We start from the raw sequence: 20,405 nt of genomic DNA, 5'->3' as shown, positions 1-20,405 counted from the left end.
AGAGAAATAAATTGAGGTCAGTAGAATAGCATCTAATAAAGCCTGCAACAGCACATTTTCTACGTGTCCCGAGTTTCTTTCGTCAGGAACATTAAAGGGGACAGCTGGAAACGCGCGTAATGTGGGAAAATCAAGGGACGAACGGATGCAAAGCGCAAACCTTAACGTTCTTCGTCCATTATTCAATCTACTTTCGGATATTCAGAAAATATGATTTACGTCGACAGCCTCAGGAATCCACGTCGTTGAGAAAGCGCGCACGGTTTCCGTGTTATAGGTGGCACGATTTATCGCTCTCCTAGCAAAGACGTATTTTCATGTCCTTTCTTTCGCGCGAAATGTGCTTCGAAAGTAGAACGCGACCGTGTGCAACCTATGTATGTACATCATGATACGTACCTTCTGTTCTGTTTATTCAATTTATGACTGAAAATGTCGCGCTCAATTCGCTACATTTTCCTCGACACTCGTGTTGACGTTTCTCTATCCCAAGAATTTCTTGCTTTGTTTGATTAACACGAGCAGTTAAAGAGGCTGCTCTAGAGTTTCTTAGACAAATTTATAATGGTGTATTTATTAAAATTTTTTATGATTCACACCTCAAAGAAATACCTTAAATGTCACAAGTTCCATGATTATAAGGACCATTGTATAAAAATAATATTTGTGCTTTTCAAGGCTTATATTATGTTACACTCTTTAAAATTTTGTATCGATTATTTATATTTGTGTTAATTTATTGATCATTTGCATTTTTATTTCCAAGGATAGGCAGGGCCCAATGTATTCTTTTGCCAAGGGCCTACAGTGCTGTTAAGACAACACTGTTCAAATGTATATCTAAAAAGTGCTTTGTATATGTATACACGGTTACGTTAGGTTAGTTTATTAGACACCATTTTGATGCTCATCTATGGGGACCAATCAGATTATAGATAAAAGTCAATATGGCGTCAAACTAACCTCAAAAGTATTTACACTACAAACCTTCAGTTTTACATATGTATAACTTTACAATAGATGGATTCCTAAAGTTAAAACTGATATTTTTCAGCCTTTTTTGACAAATATTTTAAAAATATTTTTTAAAAAATGAATAATTTTGTGTGCCCCAAAGTAAAGTTGAACCAATAAAATATTTTAATATACTGTCTGCAGTCTATTAATTGCACTAATTCTAATCTAAATTTTTATTTCCACTTTGCATACTCTATTATCACATTTTTCCTAACTTCACTATCCTAACCACCTGTCTAATCGTTTACACGGGTGTAATAAACAAGATTCTTTTCTACTGTCCTTATTTAATCCACCAATGTAAACTGTGCTTTAAAGATCGTTGACTAAAGCGTGTTCTTACGATACTTTTGGCTCCGCGTGTGGCGAGTCGCTGGAGGGAGAGAAAGATTTTTGCACGTGCTGGGCGGGCCAGGTCATCGTCCTGCATCGTGGTAATTTATTTTAAACTCATGACAGAAGATCCGACAAAATTTCTCTCGGCATTGCGCAATTCCATCAGTTTCGTTTCTCGCGACCAATTAATGAAATCAAGATCGGTATAAAGATGTTACCCTTTAATTGACAGTCGCGTTTGCGGATCGACACGAACCATCTTGCGTTATTATGTACGGATTAACTAGTATTAAATTTGTTATGAAATGTGTCCGAGAAGAAAACTACTTAACACTTGCCAAGACTGATCAGATAGATATTAATACCGGTTTTCATCCTTTATTCATTGGGTAGGTTTAATAGAAGCCTTCTGATTCTTCAATTAAATAAATTGATTCGTTTTGTCTGCATTTTTAATTAAAACCACTCAATATTAATTCATCAAATAAATGTAAATGATTTTAAAAAAAAAATTTCTAAATTATACCCTGTTTATATAAATTATTATATAAATATTTTAAAAAATCAGATTTGTAATTCTTCCTTTTTAAGTAATATCATTGTAAAATGATTTTCATCACAACTTTCCCATGGGTCCTATAATATACATCCTGTATACATATAACTACAACATGGTTCCTGATTCCTCAGAACATATAGATTTGTTCAAAACTGAAGGTATACTCGTTTAGGGCCCTGCCTAAACGTTGTTTCAAGTTTTCGAGATAACTTTATCTCCGTCAATTCAGGCTACGATAACGAGATCGTAAAATTCAAAACATTACACGGTTCGTAACCCTTCAACTTTTAACTGCATCACTGATATTTCGGCATCGACCGTTGAAAACTTTTAATAACGCGTCCAACATTCGTCGATTTTAATATGCACGCGTAAATAATTTTCACGTAATGCCCGCTCGGTATTTAATACTAAAATTTTAAATAAATACCCACCCCAATGTGCCGTAATAATATGTTCTGATGAAACAACCGTGAATTTTCTGTGAGAAAGAAGCAAAAGTACAGGAAGAACCTTCAAATAAAACAAGATGTACTTTCTATAATTATGATGATTTTTGAGGGTGAATAATTATATAATAATTATGCCAATGACTAAAACCCCCGTAATCCCAAAGAAAATCAATATTTTCAAATATATTCGAAAGAAAACACCATTTCATTTCTCCACCTTAATAGATTCATCCATCAAGAAGTTAAAATGTCTTAATCCTTGATACACGTTAAAATCCCATTGGAAACGGAACGGTCTCGTAAACAGTACGGAATGGAAACATTAATGTAATTTGATCCTGAGATAATTTTCCGTATAGCCAGGTAAGGCTCCATTGTTCGGCATTGTCCATATAAAACGTGTCTCACGCGTGTCGAGCCTCATGAATGCATCCAGCAACAATAATAGCAACGCTCTCCCGCTGGGTGGGACAGCGAGTGCACTTAGAATCGCAGCGGTCGTACTTGTTGATGTTTTAACAACCCCACGTGCGAAAACGGAATGTAGAGAGGAACACTTTTAACCCCACCGATACCATCGACGTTCTGCCTTTTAAAGGAATACCCTTCGAGTTACCTAAAGCAGCCATACTCGTTCCACCTTTTCGCTCAATTGCATACATCCCGGAACTAATAGCACGTGTAACGGAGGTACTGTTTAGAGTAAATATATCAGAGTTAAACGAGAAGAGATAGAAGAATCTTTTGAAACGTTCCGATGTATTTTTGACCAAGAATGTTTTAAATATATCGAAGAAGCATGGTCGCTGCTGAATTACACACACTCGTGCTTATTTTGTGATTCATCAGATCTGCTGGCTAATAACGAAAGGAACTTGGTATTTCCACGTTAAATCGATATATGTGTCGTCAAGTTGGTTCATTTTTAATCCTTTCACATTTTGTGACGGAATTTCATTTATGCGACAGATTGGATGGGTTTCTTATTTTTCTTTTTTCAACAAGGTTCTTTAAGATTTTTTTTACGGTATCATACCTAGCAATATATGATTATTATGAAATAAAATTTAGAAAATTAAAGTAATATGAAATACAGAATCAAATTAACATTGGGATTCTCTTCATGGTCCGCTATCCGAGGGTTAAACTATAGCCTATAATATAAGCTTGCATACAAATTCATCTGAAATAGATTTAATAAGCTAAACTATTCGAAGTGATAGAACTTTGACAATTCTCCTCCAACAACTCGTGCATAACAACGTTAACCAGTTGATAACATTTCAATGCTGGCAAGAAGTAAATCTTCCGAAACGGCAAACACGTTAGCGGAGTTTCCACGTTCATCAAAGTTAACGAACAGTACGACAAAAGACATCCTTGCAAGTACGAGACTCATTGAATGCTATACAATCGAAAATTTTGCAGAACATTACTATTACATTAATAGGATGAAACAGTTAACTTACATTTGAAAAATTATTAAAATTCCTAATTAAGTCAATGGTCTATGAATTTTTTGTAGATCACTGCACTGAAATATTCTAAATATTGTAAATTAAATATAAATATTTCTCTATAATCCACATTTTGCATTAGAATCCCCCAAAGAGCAAAAGTTAATGCAATACCTCGATACCACAGAGGACACCGATAAATTAACAGAGCAACCACGTATATCAAAATTAAAGCACAGTTCGACAAAGCATGTTCACGTGGAAACGGCAAAGTTCTATAGTTGCATTAATTTAATAGCACCTAACAAGGTATCATCGAATCGACGATGCATCCAGGTTGCAACGACGAAACACACCGGTGGTGCAGGTTGAAAATAACCTTCTTCACGTGATAATTACCGCTAGCACATTTCGTGGCTCGAATGGGCTGGCCAGTTTCGAATTCGTGGCCCGGAGGTTTCGTGCGGGCTGCACTTTCCAGAGTGAGAGAGCATCGGCGTCGAGCTGCATTGCGACTCGCAATGCACGCACAGCCTTATACGGACGCGAGAAAGCGAGCTCTCTCGGCCTCCTCTCTTCCCCTTTCCTCCTTCGCCGTTAACCCGACCGATCCGGACCGTGGAACCTGGTCCTGGACATCAAACAGGACCAGATATGCTACGTTGCACCGCCAAACTGGTGTACGTGCGACCACGTTCCGTTGTCTGGACCAGGTGCAATCGACAGGTCGCTGCCGTTCCGACCACAGGATGCGTTCATTTATCGATTCCACGGACCGATCGAATATACACCAATCCGTCCAGAAATATTAGGACGTTTATACAATTTCATTTGCACCTCAACATTTCAGACTTGGTCTACCGTCCGAGGGTAAAAAAATGCATTATGTATATTATATTTCTTGCGTTTTTAGAAAAAGAATTAATCATTGTATCGACGTAACCCTGTCTATTATTAAATAAAAAATAAAATAGAAAAATCAATAAATAATCCCTTATCTTGTATTTTACTCATTTTAATCATTTTTTAAAGATGTTCTTTAAATCAAAGAAATTAAAATGTATAATTAGATGGATGAAATACTGATGTTAAAATATACAATTTATTAACGAACGAATCTAAATAGATCGTCTTTGGTGTCCAAAGCTTTTCTATTCTTACGACGGAACGACAAGAGAGAGACCTACGGAAGAACTTTGCCAGGATTAGATACCGACTATTTTCAGGTTATTCCCTATACCTCGTTTTTCACTGTTTTAATTTTTTCTCTGTTTTAATGAAGTGTTTCTTAATTTCATTGTATAATTCATTAAAGTATCACTTCATTTTTTGTGTTAATTAGTAACTCTTGAATCAAAGAAAGATAATCATGATCATTTAATCTGTACTTAATTGTTTTTAATTGGTTATATAATAAATGTTAAAAATTATTTTTCTTTCAACTTCGTGGTAGCAAATAAAATTATGATAAAATGAATAGTAACGATAAACTTAATTTTATACTGTTAAGTCTCTACAAAATATATGAAAAATGTAGGAAAGAAAAAATAATTCTCAATATTTACAAAAACTGATATTAATGTATTAATTGCTGAAATTATAAATCTTTCTGAATGATCTCTTAATACCTAGAAAATTCCAGGAAATTATCTTTGTAGTATCATGAATAACTCACGAATCAAATAAGATACCTAATGTAAAAGATTTGTATTCGAGTTTCTCTCAATATCGCTCAGTATTCAATAGATGGTCGATATTTCTGTTATATTCCAGGGAAAAAATTCGCAACTATTATTTCTATCCAATTTCGGAACTTTATTGAAAGCGAAGCATACACGCAACTCTCAACTAGCTTCGTGCCGACATTTCTTATTCCACCGTGGTTTTCTCTTCGATTCGTACTTACGAATTTAACTTTACTTCAGCAACGGGCGCGTTTACTGGAGATCGTTCGATGAAATTCAAGCAGAAGAGACTTCTGCCATTTTTACGTCATATAAGAGAACGAATCGAACATCAGCGGAGAAAAGATAGCAAATAAGGATAAAAAGCGAGAGAAGGGTAAAAACCGACGAGAGGGATGGAGAAAGTAAAAACTTGGAAAGCTGCAAAGCGAGCTGAACGTGTCCGGAAAGAAGACAAAATAGAAGAGTGGAACTAGGGAGCCCCGGGCAGAAAGAGAAATAGGAAGAAAGGGGCGGAAAAACCACCACCGATGTTACCTTACAATGTCTAGAGGGTGTTGCCTTTCTAACGGAAATTGTCTACAAGGTTTCACGGATTTTTCCTGACAAAGTACGGGATTTTCTACGGTTCGTGAAAATAAGAAAAAAAAAAAAAAATGTTACACGAAAATTGGCTATAAACGTATCGTTATAAAATTATAAGTTAATATTAAAATTAATCGAAAGGGTTAATCATTTCCTAATTTTTATACGTGAAGAACTATATAGAAATTATTCCATTTCAAAAACTAGTGCAAAGAATTAATGATAAATTATTACATATTAAATAACAAATTCTGAAATACAGCACCTATGACAAATCAATTTGAAGCTTAAAATTTTGAAGAAAATAAAAATTAATCGATTTACTAGTTACAGAAAAATCCTTCCACCCCTGAACTTCCGACATTAATGAGATTTTATGAGATTATAGAATGCATCGAATTATCCATAGAACGATTTCTTTATCGCCTGCAATTTACCCAGAGGGAACAAAGTAATCCCTTAAACTTCATCGAATCTATTATATGATTTCATTTTTCGAAGAAATTAAATAAATCAAAACACATTTCCTAAATGATATCAAAAGTACAATCGCCATCAAATCAGGTTTCCCCAGGGCAAATGGTGATATCCCTAGTTCCCAACCTTCCCCTTAGGCATTCTCGAGGAGAATGACCATGCAAGGGAGGAGGTCCCCTATATATAGGTCTGTAACCCCCACCACTTGCGTATAAACTTTTACGCGGGTGAATTTGAATTAATATTAATTTTGTTATTCATACTTTTCAGTTATGTACTAAACCCTATAAGTAATATAAATGCTGAAAAATTACATTATTTAGTTTCTAATTTCTTTTAATATTAATATCATCAAAATTTCCCTATATTGCTATTTTCTTTATGCTTCTTTTTCTACAACTGTCATATGTTCAAATATAATTTATTATAAATAAACTAAACATTTTGCTAATAAATTCGATATTGCCTATAAGAATAAAAATAATCCCTTGGTAATGAAGGACTTTTTATAAAAGAAATTAGACTGTTTCTTGTTCCCATTGTATTTTCCACAATTGAAATCCTCCTAGAGCGTAAGTATGGTTGGAATGGTAAAGAAAGAGAAAAATTCTTGGTGAATAGCTTTAAAGGAGAAAAGCTCCAGAGGGAACAAGTTCGGTATAATTCACGAACCATAGTACTTATCGAAAGTCGTGATCAAATGCTGTGTCCCCATGGAAAACAAAAAGCAAGCAACGAGAGAAGATAAAATGAAGGGAACTGCTGAGGGAAATAGAGAGTGAGAGGGAAGGCACGTTCCAGTTGGCACGTAAAAATAGTAACCTCGGCTTGGTTTTGCCAATTTAAGAAACTGTTTCGCTCAATCCCATTTCTGGAGCTCTCGACGAGGCTACGAAATGCCCTATTCAGACGATCTGTCGTTACTCCGCTCTTTCCTTTACTCCTAATCAAAAGGAACAAGTCGTTTAGGCCAACTTCCTGATTATGACTCTCCTTCTTAACTGATATATGAGTCATTATTTTTGAAAGTAATATAAATTCATTTTATTAAAAAAAAGAGAACAAGAATAAATGAATAAATTAAAGCTAATTTAAATGCCTCTTTTTCATATTTACATATTTGAGATATTTGATATAATTTTTATTACCGATTGCATATTCTTTGTTCAATATTGGAAAATTTTCCATTTATCATCAAAGGAATTTTATTTATCATGTAAACAGTAATTTTCTGTGTTTAAAGGAAAATTATATAATATTGACAATTTGCACCATTATATAAAATGAAATTTATAATTAAAAAAGAAGAATTTCATAACAAAATTTGTACAAAACACAATAAACGGTTAAGAACGTATATGACTGCACCCTTTAATAAGGATCAAAAACGAAATGACTAAAATCGTTAAAATATTTAAACAAAAGCTGTCTTTTCCATATGAGAATTAAGTAGACGATTCTCTTTGGTTTGATCAAAATGATATGTATATTTAAATCTATGACAATTATGGTAATAAATCTTGAGATATAATTGATAACTTTTCGATAAAAAAGTAGAAGAAGAAATGTTACGGCTGATGTAATAAGCCAATTAAATCAAACTCAAGATAATAACCATTACTCCATAATAGTTTCAAATAATAAATCATTGAATAATACAAGAGCATTACGATGCTTCACTGCAATACGCGTGTACAGAATTTTTTCCTTTCAATAAATCAATAATGAATGAATCAAGATTCATAGTGTAAATACATGATCTGTTTGACTTGAAATAATCTATCAAACATGCTGAAAATGCTAATGTTTGGTGCCCCAGAAAGTTGATATAACTTTTGAACGCTATAAATACATAATGTACGCCATTTCGTACATTTACCCTCGTAAATAGCTACCCTTTTTCTCAATAACTTTTTCCTAACACAGGCTTGTAAGTATCATTTTTAAAATAATATTACATAATATTTAAAAATACTGCAGTTTCCACTGGTTTGAAAATTGCAAATGATTAAGAAATATATCACATACCTCTTAATGCGTCCGCCGTTGTTGCCAGAAGACCTTGCAGACTTCTACTATGATGATGGATCAAATCGTGAAAATCTGCTCTGGCCTGATGTCTTAATTGCTCTTCGGTCTCCCGATTGCAGCACAAACCAGAACAAGTTGCTGGAACAAAATTAACATTTTACGTCAGCTACGAAATTATGCAGAAAAATAACTAAAAAGATTTTTGGAGAATTTCGGCGACCCTCGTACGCTATTACTTCAAAATGTATAAAAGTAAACTTCTATTATTGCAAAATGAAATAATATTTTTTTCTATCTAAATTGCCAAGTGACCTTCACAGAATTAAACCTGTTAACTTTCTATTTGTCAAACTAGAAAACAGATTATACTTCCAATCGAAAATTAAAAAAAGAGAATCGTAAAATTATTCATCTGCAAAATAGCATGAGATCTCAGATCAACTATCAGGTCGTTTCGTGGAGGCAAATGAAATTCCTTAATTTCAAGGAAGGCGCAAGTAGATAGCTGGTAATAAAACGTGAATCGACGAATTCCTGTTGAAAAATCATTTCAATAATGGCTCGACGTTCTCTTGAACGGGCCAATTTAGCGTGACACGAAAACACGAAAAGGAGATTCCGCGTCTTCTTCGCCTCGTACAATTACGGTAGAATGACGATTGCTCGATAAAGTACGATAGACTGGCTCGTATCTATGTCGCAAGGGTCATGGACGGACAAATAGAACGAGGCTAACGGGATCCTCAAGAGGTCCTGGCTCGTTTCAGTAGGTCCTTTTAGCCTCATTCCACTTTGCATCTACTTCTTTCCATTCGCCACCCATCGTCCTTACTGCAAACGTACGTGCACCCTTACCATTCGACGACTGTTGTTTACTAAAGGACAGATTTTCGCCACGCTGATTGGCCTAAGATTTTTTTTTTTGGGATGAACCAAATACCTTAGTATTATTAACCATGTCAAGTGTTTAATTTGCATCTTAGATTCTTAGAATTTAAGAATTTGGAAATTTGGAAATTTGAGACTTTGAGAATTTGGGAATTTCAGAATCGTGGAATTTGAAAATTGGAGACTGAGAATTCGGGAATTTCAGAATCTTGGAATTTGAGAATTTCAGAATTTAAGACTTAGAAACTTTAAAAATTTGGAAATTTTGTAATTTGAAAAACCGAGAATCTTAAAATTCTAGAATTTTGGAATTTCAAAATTTTAGAATAGACCTCCCCCTAAATCTGGCCTGTCCATGCTGACGAATCATTCGCATATAAACCAAAAACGACAAACACGTAAGCGAATGTTGCAAAAGCATCCTTTTGGTCCTTGAAGGAATCGAACAACTAACCGTGGACGATGAATCATGAAGAATCGTGACAGGGAAACAGCAGGTTTTTCTTGGCTATACCTGGACACTTTCTGTGTGGCGTTACCTAGGTCGGTCAAGGCACTCCTAATAGCGAATACAAAAGGAGCCGAGAAAGAAAGAAATGGAAAAAGGAGAGGACAGCCTGATGGCGTGTCTCTCCTGACAGGAAACTTTACGATTCTTTACCGGTTTTATGGAACGTTTCACAGCCTCGAGAAAAGAAGAAGACTTCTCGATAGCATGTGAACTTTTTTCAAAATAACACGATTAGAGAAAAACGAACAAGCAATAACGCGACAAATTGCATTCCGTGGGGGGGATACAAATTTATCAGTGATAAGCAAATTTTCGTAATTATTTTGATAACACCGTCCAAACATTACTTCATCATTATAATTAAACGACAGCACCGTGTTACAAACTGGTACGCTGTTGTACAATATAAACTGTTTCTAAGTACTTTAATGAGTTATTCAATTGTTGCAAATAATGGATTTTAAAATGGAAGACTTATAACGATGCCCAGGGATGTAGCCCTCCTTAGACCACCCCTTAATCCATTTAATACCATTTAAGACCATTTCTTCCAAAAAATTTCTTTAATTCGTAAAAAAATTCTCATTACAATTTATCTACTACTCCATTACCTCGCACTCCTTATTTATCTCGAAAGAATAATTTATCCCAGGTAACATAAACGTTACAGTTACCAAGAAACTAATCTCTGTCGGTGTTTTAATTAAACGATTCCCAAAGAAAAAAACGACTAATCGAACCCATTTGCAAGTAGCTGTTTTCGCTGACCACTGTCCGATAAATATACGTATACGTCTCTTAATGTCGCGAGGAACAAGAATCCCTGTATACCTGTGCGACGAGTTTCAATCCTGAATCATTCGAAACAGCGGAGGCGCCAGGAATAAAGATAGAAAAAGAAAAGGAAGGAGGATGAATAAAAGGAACCGACAGTGAGAATGTCCCGAACAGTTTACGATGCGCCCAAGGGTGGTGTGGCTCATGGCGAGACTATGAAACAGCTACGTTCTCACGGCAAATGCCATACGTACTTTTTTTTCTCTGTTCCTTCTATAATGTATCTATAAACGCGACAGACAAAATTGTATTCTAAATATATTGTTCTCTGGGACGTTCCCATTTTGCTGTTGATTCAATTTAAGAAAATGGTACAGTAAATCAAGAAAATATTAGGGGCACCTTATTTTTTTTTTGACAATCACTTTTAACCCTTGGAAGAAATAATTCTATCTTATTTTTATTTTCTAAATTTTAGATTTCATTGCATGTTTCATAGGTCTGGGTCACAATTGACCCAGGAGTCATTGCTGATATTAATTTTTTTCTAAATAAATACTACGAATAGCTTCAAAATTGAATTTTTGAGTGGTAGAATCTTATTCTGTCCCTATTTTCCCTAAGGCCTAGGAAAACCTACCATCCTCGGTACTGTACATTACCTTCTTCTATTTGCAAAAAAATTATAAAGTCAACCTACTTTTTACGCTTCATGGATTTGACGTGTGCCTACTTGAAAAATGCAGAAAACGAAGCAACCCTTGCCAAATTGCTCGGTACTGCATCTAGGTTTATTATTCCCTTCGCTGAAGTGTGAAGAACGCGCATCAATTTCGTGTCAATAAGCAGCAGAGGGTCGAGTTTCCCCATTTTCATACCTGAGTAACTTGGTTAATCTTAAACATAGTTTACTCGAATAGAACGTAATGAACTCATAAGTGGTAATTAATAAAGAAAGGAACAGAAACTTTATGATTAAAGTCTTGCTACTAAATATAAAAAAAAAATTTCTAAAAGAAAAGAAAAGAAAAAATAATAGATATTTCCTCCAATTTTAACTAATAAAGTATCAGATGTATAAATTTTTAACTATACTCGTTTTCTCCAATCTCTCCATATTCCGTTGTATTATATAACAGACAATTATTCTTCACGTTGAAATGCGATCCTATCGTCTGGAAAAATTGATTGTTCGAACAGGACATGATTATCCAATTAAATCGAATAATCGGAGTTTCATTGTATTCATCTTTTTATCCGCCAAACCATGTGGGCTATTTGCAGATACTTTTTCTGCTATTTCCCGATAACGAACGCCACTCGACTGCAGTTTTTCGAATAAAAGCAGCATAGATATCCGTCGATCGATATTGCAATTAATAATCAACCTTCCATTTTTCTGTTACGCTAATATTTACAATGTTAGCAATATAATTAATAGTATTTATCGAATTATTCCTTCATTATAAAAAAAGAATTAAAACCTCTTTTTTTTTAAACAACTCCGACCGAAAAATATTATTAAATTTCCATTAAAAATGCTCAAAATATTGAACCAGAATAACTAAATTTTATTACCCCTTTTTAGTTACTATTTTATATTTGAATATTTTCCCGCGCTTCAATGACAATTATTTTAATAATTGAAGTTACCATAATTTCTTTAAAATAAATCTCCAATCAAAACAAAGAATATGCACCAAATTAATTTCTACGCCTAATAATAAGTCGACTGTAAAAAAAATAATGAAAATCATGAAGTGGATTTTATAAATTGATTTATCCGTTTAAATAAAGAACATTAACGTCACGGTACTCGAATCGGATACTCAACCCTACCGATTATCTCTCTCCATTTTCGCAGTTAGGTGTGACGTACGACACTTGACGCGGGGAAGCGCATAAAACCGGAAGCTACATCAGCGACCCTTCGCCCTCGATTCGACGAGTAGTTGCAACCGTGTAAAGTGGGTTAGAACACGATCGTTCAGGGAGAGAGGTATTCGTTCATTCAGCCTCTCGCGACCGGTAATAGCCCGTATCAGAAATCGTCACGCGATCGGTTTAGTAAATAATTCTATTTACGAGACAACTTTAACAACCTCAACGACGCAGGAACCAGCTCGCGATAAGAAAACTTTCTCCCGCGATCGAAACCGCCCCTTATTACGCCGAAAACAATTAACAGCCGACCTCTGATAAGCTTAGATAATTCAAAGTTCGATGGGAATGAACAAGATTACGCGAGGTGTGCGGAAATCAAAACGAGATTAAACGCTTGTCTTGAAAACTGATAACATTATAGCCACGTACTCTACATTAGCGTTATGATACATTAATGCCTGCAAATAAAATAAATACTTGCTTTCGATTTCCTAAGAAAACATATACAAGAATATTAAACTAAAGTTTAATGTATCATTTTTAGACGAAAGAGTTTCATATATATTGGCAGAATAATTTTTAAAGGAACAGTGTAAATGGAAACGGAAGCAGCATAAGAATGAGCACCTTAATTACGAGGCTGATTTATATTCGTTCGTATCGATCAACTAGAAACTGAAATTAATTAAAATAAATGTCACATATCAATACCAACAAGCACCGCCAGGATAGTACAGAAAATAATATTATCTATAACTAATTTCCTTAAAACAATAGAAATTATTCATACTAATGCGTTCATCGGCATTGTTAATTAAGAAAATTAATTAATCCCTAGAACGTAACTTTATACACGTAATTAACCAATTGGTTCTCGTCATGGTGCAGAATTCTCAATACACGGTAAACTCCGACTAACAAAGCTACCGGGGAAAATTTCGCTGGAATTTCGAACGAATTTTAAACTGTTCCGTACGTGTTCGTTACGTAGTTTCGTCCAGAGAAGAATTAAATGAACGTCTAATTTATTGTACATGGTATTGTATAATGAAAAAATTCGATATACTATAGTAATAACAAGAAATATAATAATAAAAAATATGATATAATATTATATTTTTAATAAAAATAAGAAATACAATAATATTATTTACAAAATTTTATAAAATACACGATTCTCAACGTGACTCGACGTTTATTTAAACATACCATAAATTCGTCTTTAAAGGAAACTGTATAAAATACGCAACAAAATGGTGGTCTATAAATGGTATCGGTTTGGTATCGGCGGAAAGTATACCATAAAAGATACCTATGATATAAAATTGATCGCTCTCACGGCAATTGAGAAGAAATTTTTACAAGAAGCACTTAAATGCTATTTGATGCAATAGAATCAAGTGTCGTTTAATGTAACGACGACTCTCGAGGACTACCAAATGAAACTTCGTAATTAGTGTGAAACGGTTATAATCAAGATTTCCAATTCGTTCCCTGCATCAAACTCTCTCGACGTCAGACGTTTATTCTTTCCGAAATTCTGCATCAAGGGTATCATCGCTCATAAGCGCGGGCGATTTAAATCGTAAACTGTTTATTCGATTCGAGCGGATTTACTTTGATAAGATTTTAGCACAAACACGAAGCAAAGTTATGGAACGGTAAAGAGCGATTTGATGTTCGAAAATTGTCGATAAAGTTTCAATAATAGCAAAGCAAACGGTCACTTACTTTTAGCCACATCCTCCGGTGTGTTTTGCTTCGCAGCTGCAATCGAGATATTCTTGCTGTCGAAGAAAGGCTTCACACGTTCACAGTCAGCGAACACCGATGCGGTATCGTTTTTTGGATGTTCGGCGAAACGCGGCGATCGAGAGGACACGAGATCGGTGCAACCGCATAATAATATCACGATCGACACAGGTGCCAGAATTGCACGACGATACCTCTGTGTTATTTTCATGTTGGTAAAATGTTCGGTCGGTAAATTGAACCGATAACAAAGAAAGAAACCGTGAAGAAACGAGCTTAAAGGGCCGGTAAGTTCGGTAAATCGTCTCGAAAGTGAGGAGAAAATGGGACGAGAAAATAAAACGGAGCACGGGCTAGACGACACGAGACGATTCAATTTCTCTTCCTCCTCCTTCGTCGCGTATTCGGCACGATCGTTCGAAGAGTCATCAACCGCGGGACGAGACGCGACTTCCCCTTTCCTTCTCGTTCTTCGAATCGGCCGCGCTGTCAAACGACACAGCAATGACGAGCAAGGGTGTTGTTACTGTGAGATCTCGAGAAGCGCGACTCGTGCATTTGGTGTGATCACGATGGACGGAGAGGCGAGACGATGACTATAGTAATCACGACATGCACTATCGAGACCGCGCGACACCGTGTTATGGCCCGCACACATGCACACTCGACCACTTTGGGTACACCACAATAATAAGCACACACATGCACGCACGTTTAACCGCACGCAAGCATGCATGCATGCACAACGCGACGCGCCTTCCACGAGTAGCTCGATGCGACTGAAGAAGTGCTCAGAGTGGCACCAGTGATGCCAGAACCGTGGGACGTGGGACAAATCTTTACCCTCTCCACGACGTCCCACGACGTCCCAGTGACTCCCCTACCGCAGTTGTTTCATCTAACACAAGCGCGTTGTCCCACGTGTCCGTGTGAGCTCTCTGCGGGTTTGGCAGAGTTCGGCTGCTCTCGTCATTTCTACGTTATCGGCTCGATGCTCAAGCCGCTAAAGCACGTGGCAGCAGCATCGACGAATCGACAAAATAATATAATTTCGTGCATGGCAATATGGCTGAATTAAGAAATCAGGAGAATCAGTTCGAATCCTGATTTTACGGTTTCAGTTCTGATTCTTAATGCATTAACGTTTTTGAAATACATAAAAATACATTTTTAATACATTAATACTATGAAATACATTAACTTGGGAAGCAGTTAAAAAAAGGAGTTGAACTGCATCTTTCTTTGATATTTCTGTAATTAATATTTAAGTGTTATATATATACATATGTATGTACGTACATATGATAAAAGTACGTGATACAGAAGTGATGTCTTGAATTAGATATTACTGTTATTCTAACTATTGCAATACGTAAATCCGAATACATACGAGGAAAATTGGTTAGGTTAAATTGTAAGGATATAAAGAAATTTCAATCTTTAACGGTTTGTCACTTTTATTTCTTATTTCTTACAACTATTATAATTTTATTCTCAGAATGGTCATTACAATGAAAGATGGATTAAATACAATTTCATTCCTCATTTAATTTGTTATATGTATACATATCAGGTTTCTTGCAACTATTGCACCTGGTCCACGCTTATACGATATTGCATATTTTACTTTCCTATAATACAACAAGGAAACAAAACTATAATATACTGATTACCATAATACAATAGAAAATGTTAAGCTTGGTATAAACCGTATGTTTTTTTTGTGTACCTATGATGCACTTTCGCTTCGTTGCTTTATAATTACTAATGACTGATTTTTCTTTTGAATGAAACTTCCACTAGCGTATTGATGAAATTTTTCGATTAAAACAAGATCAAATACGACATAATTAGAATTATTCTTACTTTATATATTTGCATTAGGTTTTAAATAAATAAGTAAATGTAATGCAAATTATGTCGTGTTTGGTTTTATTTTCATCAGAAGAACGTTCCAATTACATTGGTAAAAGTTTCATTTAGCAAAAATGAAAATTAAAAAAGTTATGGTTCAATGAATATTGTCTCACTCAAATGTTTTTTTTCGGGCTCTTTAATTCTCGGACCTCTTTCTCTTTCGCTATTTGTGCTTTTCTACGTTCGCCAGCATTCAAGAACTCGCTCGAGCTATGTCGTTCTGCCACCGTCACATTTTCGTTACCTATTCATCGAATATTTGGGCGTAACGCAAAATCAAGAGAGTCCAGTAAAAGAATACATTCTATGCTGAAAGAATATACTGAGTTATCTGTCTAAGAAAATAGTAAGAAATCTGACAACATATTTTTTTCTGGCTGCTTTTCTTAAGTAATGAGCATTTTACCAGTCTCCTGTATAGAATCGTGTGTATTAGTTTGGAGCAGAATAACTGAACATTTCGCATAATAGAAATAATTAGATGGTATAAATAAAATATGAACCAAATTTCAACCACATGGGTTATGCCGATATCCGACAGATCAGCAAGGTTAATCCTTACTTGACTGCGGTTCACAGAAAGATGGGTGAACGCCCGCCGCGCTGCTTTGCTTCTGTGGTTTCTTGTTTGAAATTTAGCAAAGCAGCAAGCCGGAAGAAAAAAAAGAAAGGGGGAGAGAGAGAGGAGAAAATTGTGGATAATGATTAAATCTTCGAGGAAGATTGAAGTATGGTGGGGTGAGTGAGGGGAAATGTGATTGAAATTTGGTCGCTAAGAAATCGGACTAAAATACTTCTCTCTCAGATTTACGAAGAGAGAAGGAGACAAAATGTTAAATTAAAAATATAATGTATCAGTTCAGGAGGTCCGATTTTTTATAAAACAAAATTTTTTTTTTATGTATCCTATACATTTATGAATGAATGTATGTACATATGTGATACGTACAGAAGTTATATTTCCAATTAAATGTTACTTCAACTATTACAATACTTAAAGGCGAGTATAATGCGTAGGGAATTGGGTTAGGTTGGGGTTAGGTTAGGTTATAAATAAATCTATAATCTTTTCAGGTTTGTTTTTTTTATTTATTTTTTATTTTTGAAAGATACAAAGATACTACAATTGTATTGTTCAAATAATATTCTGTATACATCATGTGATGTTTGACAACCTCTGCAGCTGACCAACGCACGGACGATGTTTGATGGTCTTCTTCCATCCTATACATAAAAAAAATAAAATTTAAATCGCGAATATAATGATATATAATACAAATATATAGATTCCTATTAACTTATCTTTTTTCGTGTGTAATTGTTCTGCATCTACGTTTCCTCCCTTCTCGGTTGAAAGTTCGTGTTGTCCGAATCCATGCCGCTCATTCACGGTCTTCTTCCGTCCTATGCATAAGAAAGAAAAATACAATTTAAGTCTTGAATGTAATGATACATGTTAAAAATATGTAAGTTGCTATAAACTTATCTTTTTTTCGTGATGTTACAATGCATCTACGTTTCTTTACTTCTCACGAGGAACGTTTCCACGTGTTATGTTCAGTTGTTAATGCAACTGTGCCACCTTACTATGGTTCATCCAGCTGAACACGTTTGCACCCCATTATGGGGGAAAGCAGGTAATTGTTAAGAGGTATTGACAATTCAAGTTAGTTACTCGTTACATTCGAAAGTAAAATGCACTCATACATACAAACGGTTAACTCCGTGGTCAGACACATGATTGGAAATCCGAAGATCCTCGGTTCCATATGCCGGCTCCCCTCGAATTCGTTGTTGATAGGTACTTTAACACGTTGAGCGCGGTGTCGATCCCTGGGGACCGACTATGAACTTTCCGTTTGGCCGGCGTCGGGAAACATGAATTCACCATTACTTTAGCGCCGACTATAGTCGTCACTCGGAGGAAAGGAGATAAATTCTTATCTTACAAATATTCATCTTTCTTGATATCCATATACTGAATATCACGTTCGCTTTCGTCGATTGACGAATTTGCAGATAGTGCAGTTGCATCGTTTGTACAATGCGATTCATATGTCAATAGTAATGTGTCTCACATTAGACACATTAACTCTTTAACTGCGGGTACTTTTAGTACAGCCGATTACATTCATTCAGAAATTCTAATAATTCGGTAATTCAGTGATTGTGAAACTTGTTGAGCCTATCCGTCCCTTTTTAAGATGAGGCTAGTGCCCATAAGTGGGCGGTATCTTTCCCTTGGGGACATTTATTTACTCCGTTTATCCGAATCAGTTAATGATCAGCTTCAAATATAGAAACTTATAGCTGAGCTCCTATTATTCGATTACAGACAATCGTATCCACTTATAACAAATACTTGTATCGTAACAACGTTGCGTGCCATGTTATGTCATGTATACTGAGTAACAGCCAAAATTGTACACCACACATCATTTTTTATTTTGGCTAAAAAATACAGTGTATTAACGCGACACTTCTGTAACAATATTCCGTGTGTACAGTAAAAGCTAAATAAATGCAAGGGGACTATCCCCTCCACGTGGAGGGATCCGCTTTGACGAAGCTCGACGCTTGACAAGGAATCGGTGTAATATAATTCGAATATCGGTGTGACTAATATTAATTCAACGATGAAACTTTTTTATTTTTGACTGTTTCTTAATGAAACTTTTACTAACGCATTTTTTCTGATTACAATGAAACCAAATACGATATACAGTAATGCTTCGAAATAAGCAAGTGACTCGGGACCGAACAGTTGCTTATTTCGAAGCAGGTTGCTATTCGGCTTGATTTTGTTCTCGAAACGGGACGATAGAGAACGCGAGAAACGAGTGAGAGATCCGAGGTAGCGGCAAATCATAAAGTGATCGGCCGAGCAGCGATGTTATTTTTTGAACAAGGATAGAATATAGCATGCCCTCTCATTCTCGCACTATGCTTTATTTCGAAGCAAATATACCCGACTGAGAAAGCATTATATATATTCCATCCTTCTTCTACTAACCGATGTCAATGCTCAGTCGAGCGTGAAATTTATTATCCTAAACATCGGCTTCGCGCTTTCATAGACCTCTTACTCATTTCTCGTACCTCTCACTTTGCGGGCGACTTCAAACAAAGAAGAGGGGATAGCGAGTTGCTTATTTCGAAGCATTACTGTATATCGTGTTTGGTCTCATTTTAATTAGAAAAATCTCACAAATACGTTAGTACAATTTTCATTAACAAAAAGTAAAAAATAAAAAAGTTTCATCGTTGAATTAGTGTTAGTCACACCGATACGTTTCGGCCCCGTCCTTTGTTTCCTTCGACCTCTTTCTCTCTTCCACTATCTGTCCCTTTCTACTTTCACGCTCAGCTGGAGCCGCATGTAAATATAGCCTCGGCTGGATATGTATAATACAATCTTTAGGTCCCAATCTCTCTTGCATTTATTCAGCTTTTACTGTATTATTATTGCTTGTATGTGAAAAAAGTCAAATTTGGGCAAATGTTCAATACAAATTGAATATATATATAATGACATATACAAAATGTTCTCACGGCCAAAATCGTACATTATCAAGCACAGTAAGAGAATTACGGTGTACAATTTTGGCTGTGGCTCACTGTACGTTTCCATAACAACAATACATAGTTCCCGGCTGTAGTGACACGCAACATTGCTATGATAATATTCCATATAATGGAACATTAAAAACGGATATTTTTCCGTTTCATTCTAAACCTAATATAAACTGATGGGTTTCTAATACAGGTAAGTCTCGATGAACCCTTTCGCGACGGGTACCGTCTATATACGGCAGTCACTTGGTGCATTACAGCGGCTGACGCCAACTATATACGGCACACATTGTGTTAATGAATATTTTAGGTTTTGCACGAACAGTGCGTGCAATGGTACATTCGCCGTCGCGAAAGGGTTAATGCTAGTTCACATAGTGCGATATTCGATTTAGTGCGATTTTTAAAATGATACCAGGTCGCATATAATGCAAACAAAAATTCAGTTCATGCGAGGCTTGCGAGACTTCTTTCGATCCAGACATGGATCGAAGCATGCAAGTT

General features: G+C 35.5%; 1 protein-coding gene across 1 annotated transcript in view; it reads right to left on the bottom strand.

Annotated features, from left to right (window-relative positions):
* Positions 1 to 15,203, bottom strand: part of dally (division abnormally delayed protein) — a 106,084-nt gene extending 90,881 nt beyond the window's left edge. The window contains exons 1-2 of the mRNA XM_034331177.2: positions 14,391 to 15,203; positions 8,597 to 8,737 (exon numbers count right to left, since the gene is read on the bottom strand). Coding sequence (XP_034187068.1) covers positions 8,597 to 8,737; positions 14,391 to 14,622 — 373 coding nt within the window. The 5' untranslated portion in view covers positions 14,623 to 15,203. The remainder of the gene's footprint in view (positions 1 to 8,596; positions 8,738 to 14,390) is intronic.
* Between the last annotated feature and the right edge of the window lie 5,202 nt (positions 15,204 to 20,405).

This window comes from Osmia lignaria, chromosome 14, assembly GCF_051020975.1.
Source record: "Osmia lignaria lignaria isolate PbOS001 chromosome 14, iyOsmLign1, whole genome shotgun sequence".
Classification (NCBI taxonomy): domain Eukaryota; kingdom Metazoa; phylum Arthropoda; class Insecta; order Hymenoptera; family Megachilidae; genus Osmia; species Osmia lignaria.
This window is presented reverse-complemented; position numbering and strand designations above follow the sequence as displayed.